This window comes from Ictidomys tridecemlineatus, chromosome 5 (genome assembly GCF_052094955.1).
Source record: "Ictidomys tridecemlineatus isolate mIctTri1 chromosome 5, mIctTri1.hap1, whole genome shotgun sequence".
Lineage (NCBI taxonomy): Eukaryota > Metazoa > Chordata > Mammalia > Rodentia > Sciuridae > Ictidomys > Ictidomys tridecemlineatus.
This window is the reverse complement of record NC_135481.1, coordinates 64,481,986-64,500,320: the sequence shown is the minus strand read 5'-3', so window position 1 is coordinate 64,500,320 and position 18,335 is coordinate 64,481,986. Positions and strand designations below refer to the sequence as shown.

Genomic DNA, 18,335 nt, shown 5'->3' with positions numbered 1-18,335 from the left:
TGAAGATTTCAGTGGCAAAAAGCAAAACAGAAGGCAGCTCCCATTTCCACCCCCTGTAGACACAGGTCATTGACAGCACTAGTGATTTCAGATCTTTGTAGATTTGGAAAAAGAGACTTCCTGCCCTTCTTCCCACCTTCCCTTACCTGGGAGGGAACCACCAGCACTCATGGCTATCTCCCCTTGTCTGAGAAGAACCTGGAAAGACACTTGCTCCCTTCTTTTCACCCACTCACTCATTCCTGCCCAGCAGGAAGAGGAGCAGCGCATCTGGGCCATGGGCGTACATTTCCTAGTAGGTCACCGTGTTCTACTGGGCCACTGTATTCCACTTCCATGGCTTGGAGCGCCTGTGTTTCGGGCAGCAGGTTCTTTGGACTGTTGTCTCCTGCATTCAGAGTGGGTGCTCTGCCTCTTCTTCCATCCCCAGGGCCATGTGTGTAGGATAAGCCTGTGCACTTCGTGCTGACTCAGCAGTTCCAACTCTACAAGGGCTCTCAAGGCCTAGGTGAAGGTGGAAGCCTCAAATTCAGCAGAGGTAGGAGCTCTGCAGTGCTTATACACAAAACGAAATGGAGATCTGCTTTCCAGGCTGCTACCTGCTCTCTGTGAATGCCATCCTAGAAACCAGTGGCAATAAAATATAGGCCTCGAACTATCTCCCACACTGAAAATCATGGCCAACATATACCTAATCCTCATGCAGACTAATCCACTAAACAGCATTCAGACAAATGCCAGCCATCTTACTTCAGGGACCCAGGAAGAAATGAATATGTAGGACCCTTTGTAAAAATTAAAACAAATAACATCAACAAAAACAAAACCAGGAAAAACTGACATTAAAGTCACTAAAATATAAAGCTTTTCCCTGTTTTCCATAGTCTCTCCTCTTGAGAGATCATGGTGATCTCTCATCTGCTGTTTAGTGTTGTTCCAGGTAAACAAAAATTAAAGCCTTAAGCTTGCTATGGGAGCCACATAGCACAGCCAGCCCCAATGGCACATGCCTGTAATCCAAGTACCTCAGGAGGCTGAGATAGGAGGAGCGCAAGTTCAAAGCCAGCCTGGGGAATTCAGTGAGGCCCTTGGCAACTTACTGAGACCCTGTCTCAAAATAAAAAATAGAAAGGTCTGGGGATGTGGCTCAGTGACAAAGCTCCCCTGGGTTCAATCCCTGGTTCCAAAAAAAAGAAAAGAAAAAGAAAAAGGAAAAGAAAGAAAAGAAGTCATCGAAGCACACATCACAAAAGCTACATGCTTCTGGGGTGACAACATCTGGCATCAGATACTCATATTACAGGTATCTCCCTGCTCACTGTCCCCTCAGATTCAAGACAGAACTACTCAGAATTACAGGAAAACAAGTGCACAGGCCACACAACCATGGAGCCAGCCCAGTGTTAATGAAGAGAAGCGGGATGCACTGGAACACAGGGGTAAGGAGAATTGGGGCGGGGGGGGGGGGGGCGGGGGGGCGGGGTTACTCAAGTGGGTTATTCAAAAGAGAGCTGAGGGCAGACACGAGCACTCTATCTTCACTGTCCACTTTGGTTGAATGCTGGCTACATCGGAGGTTGACCAGCTGAACTCCCAGGGAGCCCAGGAGCTCAGGGCTCACATCCAGATCCCTGCAGTTCTGCATGCTACACTTGCTTGTCCCCCTCAGAAATTCTGGGAGATGAATCACCACCACCACTCGAGCCTTACTTACCACCAGAACGGGGAGGAAACAGAATGAGAATGGAGAAGGCTTTCTGGGGGACACTTTTAGCTTTCACTCCAGGCTCCTTCTATCTTGTCTAAGAACTTCTGCTCCGACTGGCTTTAGAAGCAAACATTTAGGTAAAGCATCAAACTCTACTCACCTCTCCTTCCCGAGTTACCCTGGCTCAAGGGCTTGTCGGTGACTGAACCTTGGGGGAGAGGAGAAACAAAAACAGCCATTCAGAGCGTGCGGCGGTTGGTTTCTTTCAAAGGGTTGGTAAAGCCTGACATTATGAGCATATGGCCATGTATATACGTATTGTATACACACCGGGGGATATTATATACAAAGTGAGTATGTACATACATGTCGAGCAGGGTTTGTTTAACATCAATGTCACTGATAACCTAGCACTGTTTTGAGACAAACTATAATTTCCAGGTTCCCTGGCAGTGGTCTTGACCAGGTTCTTTAAAAAGTCCACTTGCATATAATTCCCCTGTCGAACATTTCAAAACCTACCCCTCCACATCCACATGTCCCCCACTTCTCACCAGCTCCCTGTTCTGAGCTATATCCAGTCGGCAGGGCCAACTGAAAAGAAAAACCCCTCTTACTACAAATGCAATGATTGACATCCCTTGCTGGTTAGGGCAGGAAATCAGTGATTTTCCATCTGCATTAAGTAGAAAATTGTCGGCCCAATTGTACTGAATGGGCCAAAATAGTCTGAGGCATGGAAACAATTTTCTAGACACAGCCTGTTCCTCAGGGTGGGGGTAGCATGTGCGTTTTCCCTGCATATACTGGAGCACCATATGCACCCATCCTCCAGACCTGACCCTGTGGCACCTGCCTTCTCCGTGAAGCCCACCCCCACACAAGCAGGGTATGACCACATATCCACGAGACGACCTCTGCAGAGACCCCACCAACAAAAGGAAAGAGGATCCATATTTTCCTAATTTTTGTCGTATCCCTTCCTTCTCCATATCCTAGTTTTGTGAGAATTCCATTATATTATCCTCCATGGCTACTTTCTAGTACATTTGTTTGCCTTACATGAAACTCTCCAGGTCATGTGCAAGGAGAGCTAATTCCTGCCCCCCTCCACCCCAGCCCCAATTAAGGTTTCCAGTTTCCATGTAAACCACAAATAAAGTAAACTTCCCTTTTGGCCTGCAAATTTGGGTTTTCTAATATACATTCTTACTGTCCTATCCACTTAACTTTTCTCTTTTATATGGAAGGGCTAGTAGAAAGAAAAAAGTGAGTAAATTTTGTAAGAAGTTACTAGGACTGGTAGTCTTTGGAATTTCAAATAGGTTTTTAGCAAGTGTTTTATATTTTATTGACATTTAAAATTTAAAATAAGTGAATAAATAAAACCCTATGTACACAGATATGAGGAAATGGTGAGAGGCCCTTTTGAATGGAGATTGGCCACACAGGGAATTCAAGGGAGGAGCTCGTGAGTCCTCATCACTAAGAGGAGGCAGAAGGTGTGGGGTTTACATACATCCAGAATCCACAATCCCAATGAATCTGACCCAGTAGCAAAATAACGTCGAAATAGAAAGGACTTAATTTTTCCTATGGACTAACTCAAGAATTCCCAATCAAACACCAGTTGCCTAACTTAACTACTCAGCAGAACCACCTGAGAAGATTCATAAAAATAAGGACTTCGGGTCTCACTCCAGTCCTATTGGATCAGAATATACAAGAAGCATTGACATCTGGCTTCTTTCTTAATTCCCCAGGTGCTGCTGATGATCAGTCAGATTTAAAGGCCACTGTCATGAAAGTTTTCCCTTATGGTAAGTTACTTTGCTCAAGTGTGGCAAATCTATGGCACAGAGGCCATCACTCTCCTCTCCCACACCTGTGATGGGCATCACTAATTGATCACTGCAGCCTTTGATGCTGAACTCATGCGGTCTCAAAATGCATGTTAATAATGCACTGCAAGGACCACTAGCAATCAGTCAGTCAGCACAAAAGGTAAAAGCATATATGCCACCTCAGCTCTAAGGGTTTCCACCAATGCTTAGGAAAAAAGCACCAAGAAAAAAAAAAAAACAGAAATCTAAAATCAGAATAAATAAACATATATACCCTGGCACTCATTATCCAGCTAATTACTGAGGAAGCTGTTAGAGGGGGATCTTTCCTGACCTGAAACAGGGCTTGTAGTCACCACCAACCTTTTAACAATCCCCAATGAGACGCAGGAGACCAATCAAGGGGTTTTTTTTTCCAACTCTTTTCATTCTTCCCGCTCCTCCCTACGATACCTGAACATACAGGAGTTTTATTCTGCACAGAAGAGCCACTGATGGGCTTCCCATCCGGGGTGACACACCAACAGTACCCTGTGTAGGTATGGCACTGCACCTGTTCAGAGGAAGGGGAGGGAGGAGAACCTTAAGTCCCAGAATACAACATCAAGAGGCACCCACCCCTTTCCATGCACTGCCCATCCAGCAGAACAGCTCCTGCCACCTCTCACTCCACATCTGTCTCCAGGGTACATCACATGTGGGTCACCTAGCCAACAGCATCCATGCACAACCATGGCCATTGATCTGCTTCATTCTTATTGACTCCAAACACTTGACAGCTGTTATCGTTCTGAGATATGTCCACTGTGATTTTCCTGTGTTGGGTCTCACCAATCCCTGTACATTCTTTTCCCAAGCACTCCCATCCAATTATTAAGAATTCTGATCAGTAAACTAATTAGGCAAATATGAGCTGGAATTTCACCACTGTGGATTGACTTGATGCTTCTTTAACAAGTAGAGACAAATGGTAAGCTACTATATATATATATACTACTATATATATATATATATATAGTATATATATATACTACTATATATATATATATAGAGAGAGAGAGAGAGAGAGAGAGAGATTTAGTTGTGGATGAACCTTTATTTTATCTATTTATATATGCGGTACTGAGGATCAATGCAGGACCTCACATGCTAAGCAAGCACTCTACTACTGAGCCACATCCCCAACCCAAGCTACTTTTCTTGTTCTAGTTTCTCTAAGCACCCGTATATGGATCAGCCTGCCTACTATCACGTGGCTCTCCTGAGCCAGGGCACACACGCATCACAGGGTAAAAGCATGAGAAAAGTCCTTTGTGCCTGTAGGTTCTACTTCTAGATGTCCAGATGCACCTCTGGGTGACCTTCCCCAAATCTCCAGGGTCGGGTTCCTTTGTCTGGGATAGAAAATGAAAATGAGGGCTGGGAATGTGGCTCAGGTGGTAGCGCGCTCGCCTGGCATGCGTGCGGCCCGGGTTCGATCCTCAGCACCACATACCAACAAAGATGTTGTGTCCACCGAGAACTAAAAAAAAAATATTAAAAATTCTCTCTCTCTCTCTCTCTCTCTCTCTCTCTCTCTCTCTCTCTCTCTCTCTCTCTCTCTCTCTCCCCTCTCTCACTCTCTCTTTAAAAAAAAAATGAAAATGAGCTGTCCACACCCTTTAGGAAACTCTTCTCCCCCCAAGGTTCCCCCCCACATAGCTGTCACCTCACCCACCTCCTCCCACTCCACCCCACTGTCCTCTTCCCTTCTGTTTTCTCTGTGAAGTTCCTAAACACATATCAGACCAGATTCCCTTACTTAAGACCCCTCAGTGAGGACTGGAGGTGTAGTTCAGTGGCAAAGCACTTGCCTAGCACACATGAGGCCCTGGGCTCCATGCCCAGCCCTGCCAAAAACAAAGTAACCCTCAGAAATGATTCAACCCTGAACTCAGGATAGATTAAAGAAATTTGCATGGCGCTCAAGGTCCTCCATATCGGAACCTATCTACCCCAGCAGGAGCATCCCACACACCCTCCACTCTACCACAATGAAGCCTTTGATGCTCCCAAACACACCCTAGTTTCTCCAGATTCTGAACCTTTGTTTGCTCCAACTATTCAATTTGTCTGGGACACCATTCCCCAGCCCAGCCCCAGTCCTCTTCTAATTCTTCGGTGGCCCTCTCCTAATCTCCCTCCATGACACACCTCCACCTCAAAGCAGTCCCTGTCTTCCTGCTTCCCCTCCCTCCCCTCCTTCCTCTGATTCTTCCCCAAATTCAGGGCCCTTATCACAGCGAGCTCTCGCTATTGATTTGACTAGTCTTCTTCCCACTCTAGACCATGACTTCAAGGACTGCAAACTAGTTATTTCCCCCTTCCGACCATCTAGCATAGCACCTGACATTTATTGTAGGTGATTGATGGGCTGAATAAAGGCACAAATTTTCATATTTCCTCAAGTCTTGGTCTCCATCAATTCTAAAAATGCAATATCAATTTAAAGAGCCGCAGCACATTAACTGTAGATCTCAATGACAAGATGTGTGCCAACTGCAAATAGATTAAAGTGTGAAAAAATGTGTCTCTTGGGATCAAGGACATATTGAAATCACAGCTAGACAGTAATCGCATACAAATTAAGTTGGGCGGCAGGGAAGGAGACAGCGAAAAGAGCAATCTGACAGACTGGGCAAGACCCAGAAGTCATCACTAAGGCAGAAAAGCTGCAGACAGGTTTCTGCTCTCGCGTGGGCACCACACCCTGCATCTTCCTCCAGGACAAGACAAAATGGAGGGTCCCTACCAGCATGACAACTGCTGTCAAAATGAGGCACTTGCCTCTACCATCTCTGCAAGGCAGCTACACCCAGTGCCTTGACCCTGGAACCACACGTCCAGCCCCTGCTTGTTTCATGGCATAGTCGTCACCCACAGCCATGGCTGTTCACCAAGATCAGTATCTTGGGTTGGGACAGCACTACTTTCTCAGGGGCCTTAAAGGTGGAAAGAAAAGAAATCCATACCGACCAGGGCTTGGATCCCAGTCCAGCCAGTTGGGAACTGGGCATCTTACTTAGCTCTCTGAGCCCTGTCTACACAATGGAGTGACAATGTCCAACCTGGAGGATCAGGGGAGGCAGAGCAGTGCTTGTCGTGTGGTAAAGGACAGAGGTGGAGTGGCTATCACCATAGTTGCTCTTGGTTGTGTCAGAAACACCTGGCAAGCCGTCTCTTCGCAGGCCAGTGCTCCACTAGCAATCTCCACAGGCTTGGGTGGGAAATGCAGCAGGAAACTTGGAGCTGACCCTCCCTCAGATTCCATCAGGGGACATTTCCTAGAGATGACGCTTCACCAAGAGCAGCATTTGAATGGTGACTGGTTGGCTGCTTTCTCCTCCTTGGCTAGTAATCACCCCTGGGGGACTCTGTCCTGGGATTGGGTGGCCATACTGACTCATGCAGGATCCCCTTGGCTCTCAGGGTCAAGGTGATTCTCTCTGTATGAGGCCTGCACAATCCAAGTCAGCACCCCAGGCCGTGCCTCTGGGCTGGTGCTGCACTGCTAGAACCTGGCACTGTGGTCAAGGAGGCTGCCGAGAGCTGGCTGATTGGAGAGCCCCCTCCACCAAGGCATGCACAAAGTCACAACTAAATGCATGAGTCAAGTGCCAAGCCCAAAGCTTTGTTCCAGGGGATATAATCTGACCTCTGGGCTCAGTGGGTCCCAAGGGCCACATGCACAGTGAGTGTGCCCATTGTATCCCTGGGGGCACCAGGGCACTGCCTCCCAGCCCCCAGCCAGGCCCAAAAGCCTAAACACAGCTCCTTTCTCCCCAGGGTCCTTGGCATTTCCACCCATACACACTCTAAAAAACTGGACTACAAAATCCTCAGACTGGGAGCTCCTTCCCAATCTTATGAAACTGAAACTAAATGGGGAATTGTGCCTGGGGTACACAGCAGCCCGCACACCTGCCCCGTGTGTATTATAGCGGGAGGCAGTAGATGGAAGTAAAAGAAGGCACAGAGACCCCCAGAAGGATGTCAGACTGTGGGAACCACAGAGGTGGCCAAGCAGAATCTCTTTGTCGTAGGGGCCTGAAGAGAATCAGCCCATGATTCTAAATTGAGAAGTAGTTTTTCAGTTGCCTTGGGGAGTTTTCAAGATGTCTTCTTGCAGAAAAAAGAAATGGCATTAAGACAGACTACAGCCTGGAAAGCTTCTTCATTAGACTAAGGCTCAAACTGTCTGCATTTATTTTAAAAGGGAAGATGATGGCAATAGTACCTATCTCCATTGTTGGGAGAATTAAATTAAGTAATGTAAATAAAATACTTAGCTCAGAGAGTAAGTGCCCAGTTCACCTTAACTATTTATTTTTATTATCATCATGTTATTTTTAAAGAAAACTATCTGTACCTTCAAAGAGGCCAGCGCCAGATTATCTCATGAGGACAAAAGAACATCCCATTCTGACCAGCCTGAGGGGAAAGAGCAATCTGAAATCAGCAAAATGTTTGAAAAAAGTTTGAGAGTGGGAAGATATAGAAACAGTTCTATTCCTTTCACAGAAGTAAAGCAATCAGGGTATACATTCTATAGAATTGATGGTTTATACAGACAACCAAATGTGAATTCTGCCTGGTCAATCTTCCTCCCTTGCAAACTTATTCTTTTAAATTAATAAGTAATAGCCTTTGTTTCCCTGCAAGCCTCAAATTGATCAACTCTCAGCTTTAATCTATAGGAGAAGCTTGGGCCTGAGGAACTAAACAGGCAGTTGGCTGTTTCTAATATCTTGCTGTGCAGTTCTCACAACTCAGCATTGTTCCCACTCCAAAGGTACAGGCACAAACCAGGGAACTGGCTCTCTACCATGCTGAAGCCTTCTAGTAGGCTGAAGTGTCAACTGAGGGTACTTCCTTTAGAGACAAAAAGTGTGCACACCTCAACCAAAAGGAGTTTTTTGTTTGTTTGGTTTTTTTTTTGCTCTCTGCTTGTACTGTAATTATCCTGTGGGATGTAACAGGTGTTCCAACGGGTATATTAAAACTGTGTGTCCTTAGATAAGTAAGTTTCATCTCTGACTCACATACATTCATATTATTGGCAAGAAGCCCTTTACATAAACAGCTCAGTGGCATATTGCAGTTTAACCTCCATCCAAGATTAAGACAAATCTGCAATCACTTTAAGCCTGCTAATCTTCAACATTAGCCCAACTGCTGGCCACCTGGGAGAATGTGGAAGGCCAGCACTGCCAACAAAGGCAGTGGAAAGGGTCCTAGAAAACACCAATTCACAGGAGCTGAGGATAGGAAAGCAAGGAGAAACTCAGAGGGGTAGGTAGATTATGTAGATAGGCCACCATTGCCCATAGGTGCCATGCCCAAAATGGAAAATTCCACCTTTTACTTTAATAATGGCTTTTCAGTCCCCATCCGTGATCTCTGCATTACCTCATTTAGGCCTCAAAGTCAACCCATGTGCAAGTCCTTATAGGAGACGCCTGGACAGAGCTGTTCTTCAAGTGTCATCATTAATGACATCCCAGGAAATTAGAATCATTGCTCATAACACTTCAGAATGGACGGGGCTAGAAACCGCCGCAGAGATCACCAGTGTAACCCAAAGTGAGGAAACTGAGGCCCAGAGAGAGAGAGAGAGAAAGAGAGAGAGAGAAGTAGCAGAGTCCCTGGTCCTTAATCCTAACAGATGGAAATGTCTCAGGCCTAGAAGGGAGAAGGAGAAAAGAAGTCGTGACAAGTGCTGGCTTCTGTGGGAACTGCCTGGGTCTCTCTGTGCCTTGTAATTCTCTGGCAAATAGAATTCTTGGGGTGAGGGAGACAAGGATAAATATTCTCCCAGAGGAGGCAGCTGGAAGAGAGCCATCTGCTCTAGTGAGTGAGAAGTCTTTCCTGGGGTGCTTTGTAGAACAGCCTGGGGGCCCCCCAGCACCCACTGGCTGGCCAGCCTTCCCTTGGCCCTTTCTGGGGACTTCTCTGACAGAGGTCAGAACTCCCCTCCAGAGCAGCTTCTTTGTTATTTCACTTTTCTGCCTTCCTTCCTACCAGCCATCCACTTCCCTAAGAAACCCATGATGGAAACCATCTCCCGTGCATGCCCATTTCTTTGGGTTTCCTCCAGAGATGGGAGGTCCGTGGCTGTCTCTCCCTGGTCCTGGCTGCTATACTGACAGACACCATTGGGGGTGTTCTATGGGTGTAACAGGAATTATAGGAGGTGAAGGTATTCTCTGGCCAAGTAACTCTGGAAATATTGGGTTAATCCAAGTGAAAAAGATTTCTCCACTGCAGAAGTCTTCCTAGCTTTAACTCCACAGATGGTTTAGCTCTAAGAGGAAGGTCCAATTTGTAGCATTTCCTAAACCTCTTAAACGAGAGGACTCCACCTTAACCTCTGTGTGAGGAGCATTTCATGGTACCCGTGTTCTCAGCCACATGCTGAAAAGAAAAATAACAAAGAAGGTGCTCTGGGAGGGAAGACAGGAAAAGCATCTAACACAGTGTCAGGTGTGAGGAATTTTCCTTTTCAAGTATATACCTCATCATCCAGAATTTAAGAGGAGACGCAGAGAAGGAGGTGATCCTTCAATTTTCAAATCCTCTTAAACATGGGAGTCTTTGTGGACCACGTCTTGGTGAGTTGATGGTGTGGTATGGATGCCAACATGACATTAGTTAGTTAAGAGACAGCCCCATTCATCCCCAAAGACACCCCTACTAAATCTTGTGTCCTGTCTGAGGAAGGACCTTAGAAAATCAGATCTGGAAGAAAGAGACCAGCAGAAAAGAGATATAAAGCCCTATGATATGGGAATGATTGATTGATAAAAGGATTTTTGCCAAAAGGATTTTTGCCAGGCCAAAAAAAATATATATATATTTGCTGGCTAAAAGAGAGGATTTCACAAGGACATAATGGTTCCATCTTCAAATCTTTCTGTGAAATGTGAGATTTCTATGGATTTTGTAAGTCCCATGACTACAGCTGGAGTCATCTATTAGAAATCATAGGAAGACAGCTTTTGAAAGCTCTCAAATCAATATAATGTAAAGAAGGACTTCCCAACAAAATGGCCCCAGAATATATTATGGGTTTTGTCACCCTGGGAATAAGCTCCCTGTCTGATGGCAATCGAGCAGAAAGTACATAAACCACTTGGTACAAGACTATAAATGGAACCAAAAGCCCTGGATTGGAGCAGTAGGGAGAAGCAGATACCTCCAAGGCCCTTTAATTCAAAAAGTCCATAACTCTACAACCCTTCTGGAAATTGGTCTTCTACTGTATAAGAGAAAAGTTAAAATAATGCATAAACTAGCACCTGTCAGTGGTAAGACCATTCTTCTTAGTCTATAATCAACTTTTTTTTTATTTTTGCATTTTCCAAAAAAATGGAATCCAATTCACGCAACGCACATACAAAGATATTTTTAAAAAATAGGAAAGCACAGAAATTTGTTTTCTGAGACCTGCCCTCTGTTTGTGCCTAGAATGATCCAGATTTGTAAACAGCAAATATTGGTAACTCTTATTGATTTCCTTTTATTTCCATTTTTTTTTTTTTTTTTTTTTGCAGGGGGAGATCTAATATGTTTTGGTGTTTACAAAACACCCAATAAGAAAGTCCTTATATGTAGGAGCTCTGTTCATTTTAGAATTATGGAAAATCTGGCTGGTAGTAGGACAAAGTGACATATATTGGGAGCCCTTTTTAAGAACCCAGGTCTGACTTCACTTTTCATTAAATTTCCCTTTCTTCCACCCCATGCCTGTGTTTCTATGACCTTTCCCTATTTTGACATGGGGTGGGGGGACCCTGATCCCTTCCATTTTGCAAAAGAGTTTACTGACCCACCTGCAGGGTTAGCTCCTGGCATCTTCTATGTATTTACACTGGAATGAAAACAGTCCTAACTGCATGTGTATTATCAGCTCTGCCTGGACATGTCCTGAATAAGTGTTGCCAGTGGACCTACTGTGTGTCTAACTACTTTATGGAATATTACCATTTGTCTTACAAAATCCTAAAGAGTGTTCCCCAGAGGTCATTGATTTAACCCCCTCTCCAGCCCTCATAGCCATGCTGCATCCCTGCAGGATGTCCACCTCTGCTTGCCCACTTCCCAGGATGGGTAGTTAAATCCTACAGATGTTTCTTCTATAGACTGCTCTGCTTGTAAAAAGTTCTCCCCTATTTTGAATCAGAATCTCTTATCTTTGTGTATTTACTCAGTGATCCTGGGTTGGCTTAGAGGACTGTACAAAGGCTTTTATCATTCACAGACAAGGCTATTGTCATTCGGGTATCCCTTTGGTCATCTCACTTCTACTCATCCTTGGTTCTTCTCATCTCCAAGCCAAACATCTCTGGCTCCCCCTGAATATTTCCCCTGTAACTCACCTGACTCACTCTCCCGGATATGCCCTACTTTATCAACACCCCTCAAAAGATGGTAGTGTCCTTGAGAGAGGACCAAGAACTTAGGAGTGAGGCTGCTTGGGTTTGAACCCTGGCTCTAACCAAGTCGTAGGCTGTGTGACCCTAAGCAAGCTACTCAGCTCCTCTGTGCTTCCATTTCCTCATCTATGAGACAGAACTATAACAGTGCCAGCCTCATAGGTTGCAGTAAATAAATACATGGCAGGCATATATAAAACAGCCCACAACATAGTAAATGCTGTATAAATGAGAAAGTGTTGGTGTTGCTGCTGATTATTATCATCTGAAAAAGAGAAGAATCGTTGGGAGAGTGACTGAGGCCTGCCATCATGGGTCCTTTCTCTCCCACAGACAGAAGGAAGGCCAGAGAAGCGCTTCCATCTTTCCCTCCTTCCCAAGTATACCCCTTTGCACAAGAGCAGCTGCAGATACCGCCCAGAGCTTGCTCCTTTCATTTCCACAATAGACAAGTGATAGGGACAGAATCCCAAGGGCTACCAGGAGATCAGATGCCCAGCTGGGAGCACCCAAATCCTGTGTGCTTGAGCCAAAATGAATAACGTCAGCCAGTCTTTGAGAGGATGCACAGTGATCATTCAGCTGGAGGTCAGTCACAGAAGAGCAGGACACAGCAGAAGCTGGGGTCAGAAAGTCCTCACAGAACACAATGGACAGTGTTCTGAGCACACAGAACAGCTCCATCCACCTCATCTTGATGCATGTCCCCACTTCCGATGGTACCAATTCTCCCATTGACAAAACAATAGTGGTGGCTCCCGCCATAGACAAGTCCCTCCTGCACGTGCAGGGATCAGGCTCTGATCCTGCCATCATTTACAAAATCAAAATTTTACTTTTATATCTGCAGAAACAGATTGCTTATTGACCACAAATTACATGCCACCTAGAACTCTCACAGGAAGGCAAAAGGTAGAGCCCCCTCGGAGAGCTGACTGCTGCTGCTGCTCACTAAGGCACCAGCTCCTACATCTTCCCAGATCCTGAAGTGCTGAGAACCTGAGTGAGCTCGGAGGAAACATCAGGGTAGGAAGAGGAAAGAGCCCAAGAGCCCAGCATTCTATGGGAACAGGCTGCAGCACATCTCTAGGGTGACACAGCTCACAGTAACCCACAGTTCCTGATTCAGAAAAGAAATCCCTCCCCCGCTAGAAAATTCAAAGATAAGCCTATTGAAGACTGAAAACTCTTAGCACACACAAGACTCATCTTTGGTGATGCTAGAGAGTTTCCCACCACCGATTTGCATCCCTCTCTCCCTCCCTCCCCCTTCCCTTGCAAATACCAAATCAAGGACACTGATACTATCACAAAACCTCTGACTACAACACAGGCCACGAGTACCTGGAAATTCTGCACCCAGATGCACTGCCCTGGGAAGAGAAGATGGTGTCAACCCCACATGCAGGTTATGAACAAAACAGTGAGATTTGAAGAGGAAGGAGAAGATTTCAAAACTCATGGCAAAGTTATAATAATCAAGACAGGGTAATACTAGCATAAGGCTAGACATGGATGGAGATCAATGGGATGGAATTGAGAATCCCAGAAATAAGCCCTCATATTGACCTTCACCCGATTTCAACAAGGGTACCAAGACAATTCAAGGGGAAAGAAAGCCTTCTCAACACGTTGTGCTGAGGTAATGGTTTACACACAGGCAATAAGGTGAAATTGGACCCCTACCTCACACAATGCACACAGACTAACCCAAATGGATTAAAGACCTAAATGTAGGATCTGAAATCATAGAACTTTTAGAACAAAGCACAGGAGTAAATCTTTGTTATCTCGAGTTGAGAAATGGTATGTCAACAAAAGCATAAGCAATAGAAGAAAAGAAAATAAATAAATTGGACTTCAAAATTAAAAGTTTTGTGCCTCAAAAGATATTATCAAGAAAATGAAAAAGTTACCAAGAAGATGAAAGAAAATATTTGTAAATTGTATATATAAGTCATATCTAGAATATATATACAATTCCAACAACTCAATAATAAAAAGGCAAAGAACTGAATTAAGAAATGGGCAAAAGATCCAAATAGATATTTCCCTAAGGATATATAAATGGCCAAAAAGCACATGAAAAGATGCTCAACATTTTTAGTCAAACCAAAACCACAAAGATACCAATTCTCACCCACCAGGACAGCTATCATAAAGAAGACAGATAATAACAACTGTTGGCAAAAATGTAAGGAAGTTGGAACCTTCATACATTATTAGTAGGACTATAAAATGGTACAGCCATATTGAAAAAGTCTGTCAATTCCTTAAAAACTTAAATATGTAGTTACCATGTAACCTAGCAATTCTATTTCAAGAGAACTGAAAATATATATACATAATGAAACAAAAAAATATGAATATGAATGTTCACAACGGCCTTATTTATGATAGCCAAAAAGTGGAAACAACCTAAATGTCCATCTGCTGAAGAATGGATAGACAAAACAGGACACAGCCATATAATAGAATATTAACAATAAAAAAGAATGAAATACTGATTCATGGCACAACTTGGTTGAACCTTGAAAACATAATGGTGAGTCAAAGAATCAACCATGAACGTCCACACATTCTGATTCCATTTATATGAAATATACATAAAGATTAGTGACTATGAAAAGCTGAGGTCAGCCAATGGGGTACAGGAGTTCTTCAGTGGTGCACAAGGCCTGGCATTAGATACTGGTGATGGTTGCACAATTCTGTGAATATACTCAATTCTACATTAGAAAGGGCAAATTTTATGTTGTGCAAATTATGTCTCCACAGAGCCAATAGTTTTAAAGAACAAAAATAGGTGGTAAGCTCAACAGACCATAGTTTGCCAACCTTTTCAGTGCCAACTTTCCCATATTACAGTTGAGCAAAGTAACACCTAAAGAAGAAGAAAACCCAACATTTGCTGAGCAGCAAGTGTGCTGAATAGAGCACATTTCTGTATACATGATCCACACCATGGGTCATTTGGAACAAAAGCAACTTGAAGGGAAAAACACATGTAAAACAAGTAGTAAAATGTCCTGAACACAGTAGATGTTCAAATTATAGTAACCATGTTTATTGAGCACTCTTTAAAAAGGGAAAAAGAAAAGCAACAACTTTCCCAACAAGGGTCCATTTACCATTTACACCATCTTTGCCTAAAAAATGGGCTTGAATTTTTAACAATATGATTGCTGAAAGAGAGAGAGAGACAGAGAAAGACAGAGAGAGAATATGTTGGCATTTTATATGCACCAGAGAGCTGGGGTCTAAATTATGGTACCATCCATTAAAACCTAAAAACTGGCCAGATGCAGTGGCATACGCCTGTAATCCCAGCAGCTTGGGAGGCTGAGGCAGGAGGATAGAGAGTTCAAAGCCAGCCTCAGCAAATGTGAGGCACTAAGCAACTTAGTGAGACCCTGTTTCTAAATGAAATACAAAATAGGGCTGGGGATGTGGCTCTGTGGTTGAGTGCTCCTGAGTTCAATCCTGAGTGCTGTCCCTCCCCCTCCCCCCAAAAAACCTAACAACTGGTTCTGTTTGGGGCCACCTATGCCTGGAAAAAAGCTTACATATGCACTCTGGGTCTCAGTTCTTTTAGGTCCTCTATCGGGTCTGAGGAGAGAGTCACACTGTTGCTCCAGGCAAGATCTTTCCCCATTAACACGAAAATGACCATTGCCTCTCTACTCAGAGGTCTACTCTCCTCAAAGATGGAACAAATCTTTTCCATTCCACAAGGACGCTCAGCACCTCAGCCTGCCAACGTTTAACCAGCCCAGGCCAACGAAGGTTCACAGTTCATGTAAAGCATTGAGACTTCCAGCACTTGCTGAGATGCTGGAAGAGAAGACCAGATGACAAGCCAAGATGTTTCCAGGGCAAGCTGGTCACAAAACTCAGGTTTTCAGGAGTGACATCAGGAAGAGCAATTCTGTACTGTGGGGGGAAATCAGGGGGAAGCTAAAAAGGAACAAATCCTGCTTCATAGACCAATTCCAGACACTTGGAAAATAAGTATTGCATCTCCCTGGGTTTGAGAAAACACAACAGTAAGGACTTACAGAAATGACAAGGGAACCCACTGCCTTTGTCAAAAAGCCACACAACTTTTTCTTTGATCCTCCAACTTCAGAACAAAGCATAATCAAGAAGAAATGACAGCTCCCAGGACCTCTATATGCAAGAAAATGACCTCCGGGAATAATGCATATGTTTATGCACTAATGGGAAGAACAGTGGTTCGAATGAATGAAAAAGTTGTTAATTTTCTGGCAGAGATGCATCAAGAAAAAATGCTCCTGGACCCTGAGGCTCAAAGACAGGAAACATAACATTTTATTATTATAGAAGTTATAATAAATGGTGTTTATTCTAATATTCTATAATAATATTAGAACTATAATCAATTAAAACAAAAAGTTAAAATGATTTGAGAATATGACTCGTAACAACCATTAGTCAACCACACAATTGCTCAACATGTGTGGAAAACAATTTAATAATATGCATCAAGTGCCTTCAAAAAGTTGGGCCTGGGCTGGGGGTGTGGCTCAGTGGTAGAGTGCTTGCCTAGCATGTGTGAGGCACTGAGTTCAATTCTCAGCAATAAAATAAAGGTCCATCAACAACAACAAAAATATATATATATTTTTTTTAAAGTTGGGCCTTTTCACCCAATATCTGCCATCTAGAAATTTAATTCCCAAATTTCCAAGACTCATGGAATACAATGTGATCATTTTTTAATGAGGTAGAGCTATAAGAAACCAAAAATAAGTCCACAATATAATTCGTTTTAAAATGTTATGAAAATACATGATATGGTACTATTTTTATCCTACATAATGATAATAAGTATGCACAAGGAAAAATCTAGAGACTTATAGACTTAATTGTTGCTAATAAATAAGTCACTGTTTCTATCTCCACCCTATGCACTTCTATGTTTTCAGAACTTCTTGTTACAGATTATGATAGATTTTCTATTGAGGAAGAAAATATGAAAATATTTCTCTTTTTAATTATTGGACCAATTAAGTCCCTAAAATATTCAACAGACACTTATGCAAAATGAGCCTCATTTCAGTAGTTGCCTGGTGTGGCTATGCCATAATTTGTTTAAACAATTTTTAAACCATTCTCTATTATTGGATATTTAGGTTGTTTCCAAATTTTTGCTACTATAAACAGAACTTGGATGGAAATCCTTGTGGCAAAATATTTTCATATATTTTTAATTATTTCCCTAGAATAAATTCCTAGAAGTGGAACTATAGGTCCAAAATATGGACACAATTAAGGAGTTTTGACTCCCATTGCAAAATCACCCCTTAAAAAGTCAATGCCAGTTTTCTTCTTCCATGGCAATACAGGGGTAGCCTTCTCCCCAAATATTATCATCTTTTCTGATTTTTTTCTGATTTGATAAGCAAAACAAAATCATCACTGTTATTTGTGCATCTTTAGTGACCAGGGAAGACAACATCATTCAGATTCACTTATTGTCTATTTATTATTATTGAGTGATCTGCTTGTTGATATGTTCTGTGCAGTTTTTCTACTAGGCTCTTTTGCTCCAAATTTTAAGAACTATTTACAAAAGATTAGCGCTTTTTAACTAAGGTTAATGTGTGTCACTGTTTTTTCAGTTTTGTATAAAATGTTTATGGTCACAAAATTTAAATTTGTATATATGTTCTCAACAACAAAATTGCATTCTGAATTTCAAATAACTGACTTGTTAATGGGCTTTTAAAATCCGTATTACCCATTATACCTAGGTATTTTATCATTTGCCTTAATATCTTTTCTGCATGTAAACCCCTTGAAGGCAGAAGTAGGACATCTTTTTTTTTTTTTTTAATCCCCTATAACAACCAGTATACAGCCCAGAATACAGGGGAGCTCAAGACTGTCAGCTTGGGATAAAAAAAATATGTTGTCTGGGGATTTGCTTTGAAGCAATTCAGTTAGGGATGGGAGACGAAAATGATGTAAAGACGAAACAGAATTGGCCACGTGTCAATCATTGTTGGAGCTGGTGATGGGTACATGGAGTTCATTATGTTATTATGCCTACTTTTTTGTGTTTTAAAAAATTTCCATAATCAAAGGGTTTTTTTTTTTCCTAAATGTGTATTTGATTGATTGGGCAACAAGAGAGGGAACTGCTGGGATAACAATGGTGATGAAAATGAAAGACACATGTATCAAGGCCACTTTTGAAGCACAAAATAGCACACAGACCCTGAAACCAGGCAGGCTGACTACAAACCCTTTCTGGCTCTGTGACCTCAAATTGTTATTCACTGC

At 43.1% G+C, this 18,335-nt stretch overlaps 1 protein-coding gene across 6 annotated transcripts in view; it reads right to left on the bottom strand.

Annotated features, from left to right (window-relative positions):
- Positions 1–18,335, bottom strand: part of Smoc1 (SPARC related modular calcium binding 1) — a 157,299-nt gene that overhangs the window by 49,121 nt on the left and 89,843 nt on the right. For 4 of the 6 annotated variants that reach the window (XM_021724838.3, XM_021724839.3, XM_078050127.1 and 1 more), the window contains exons 4-5: positions 3,916–4,105; positions 1,869–1,916 (exon numbers count right to left, since the gene is read on the bottom strand). In XM_021724838.3, the coding sequence (XP_021580513.2) occupies positions 1,869–1,916; positions 3,916–4,105 (238 nt within the window). The remainder of the gene's footprint in view (positions 1–1,868; positions 1,917–3,915; positions 4,106–18,335) is intronic. The other 2 variants (XM_021724841.3, XM_021724842.3) reach the window with 1 other exon arrangement.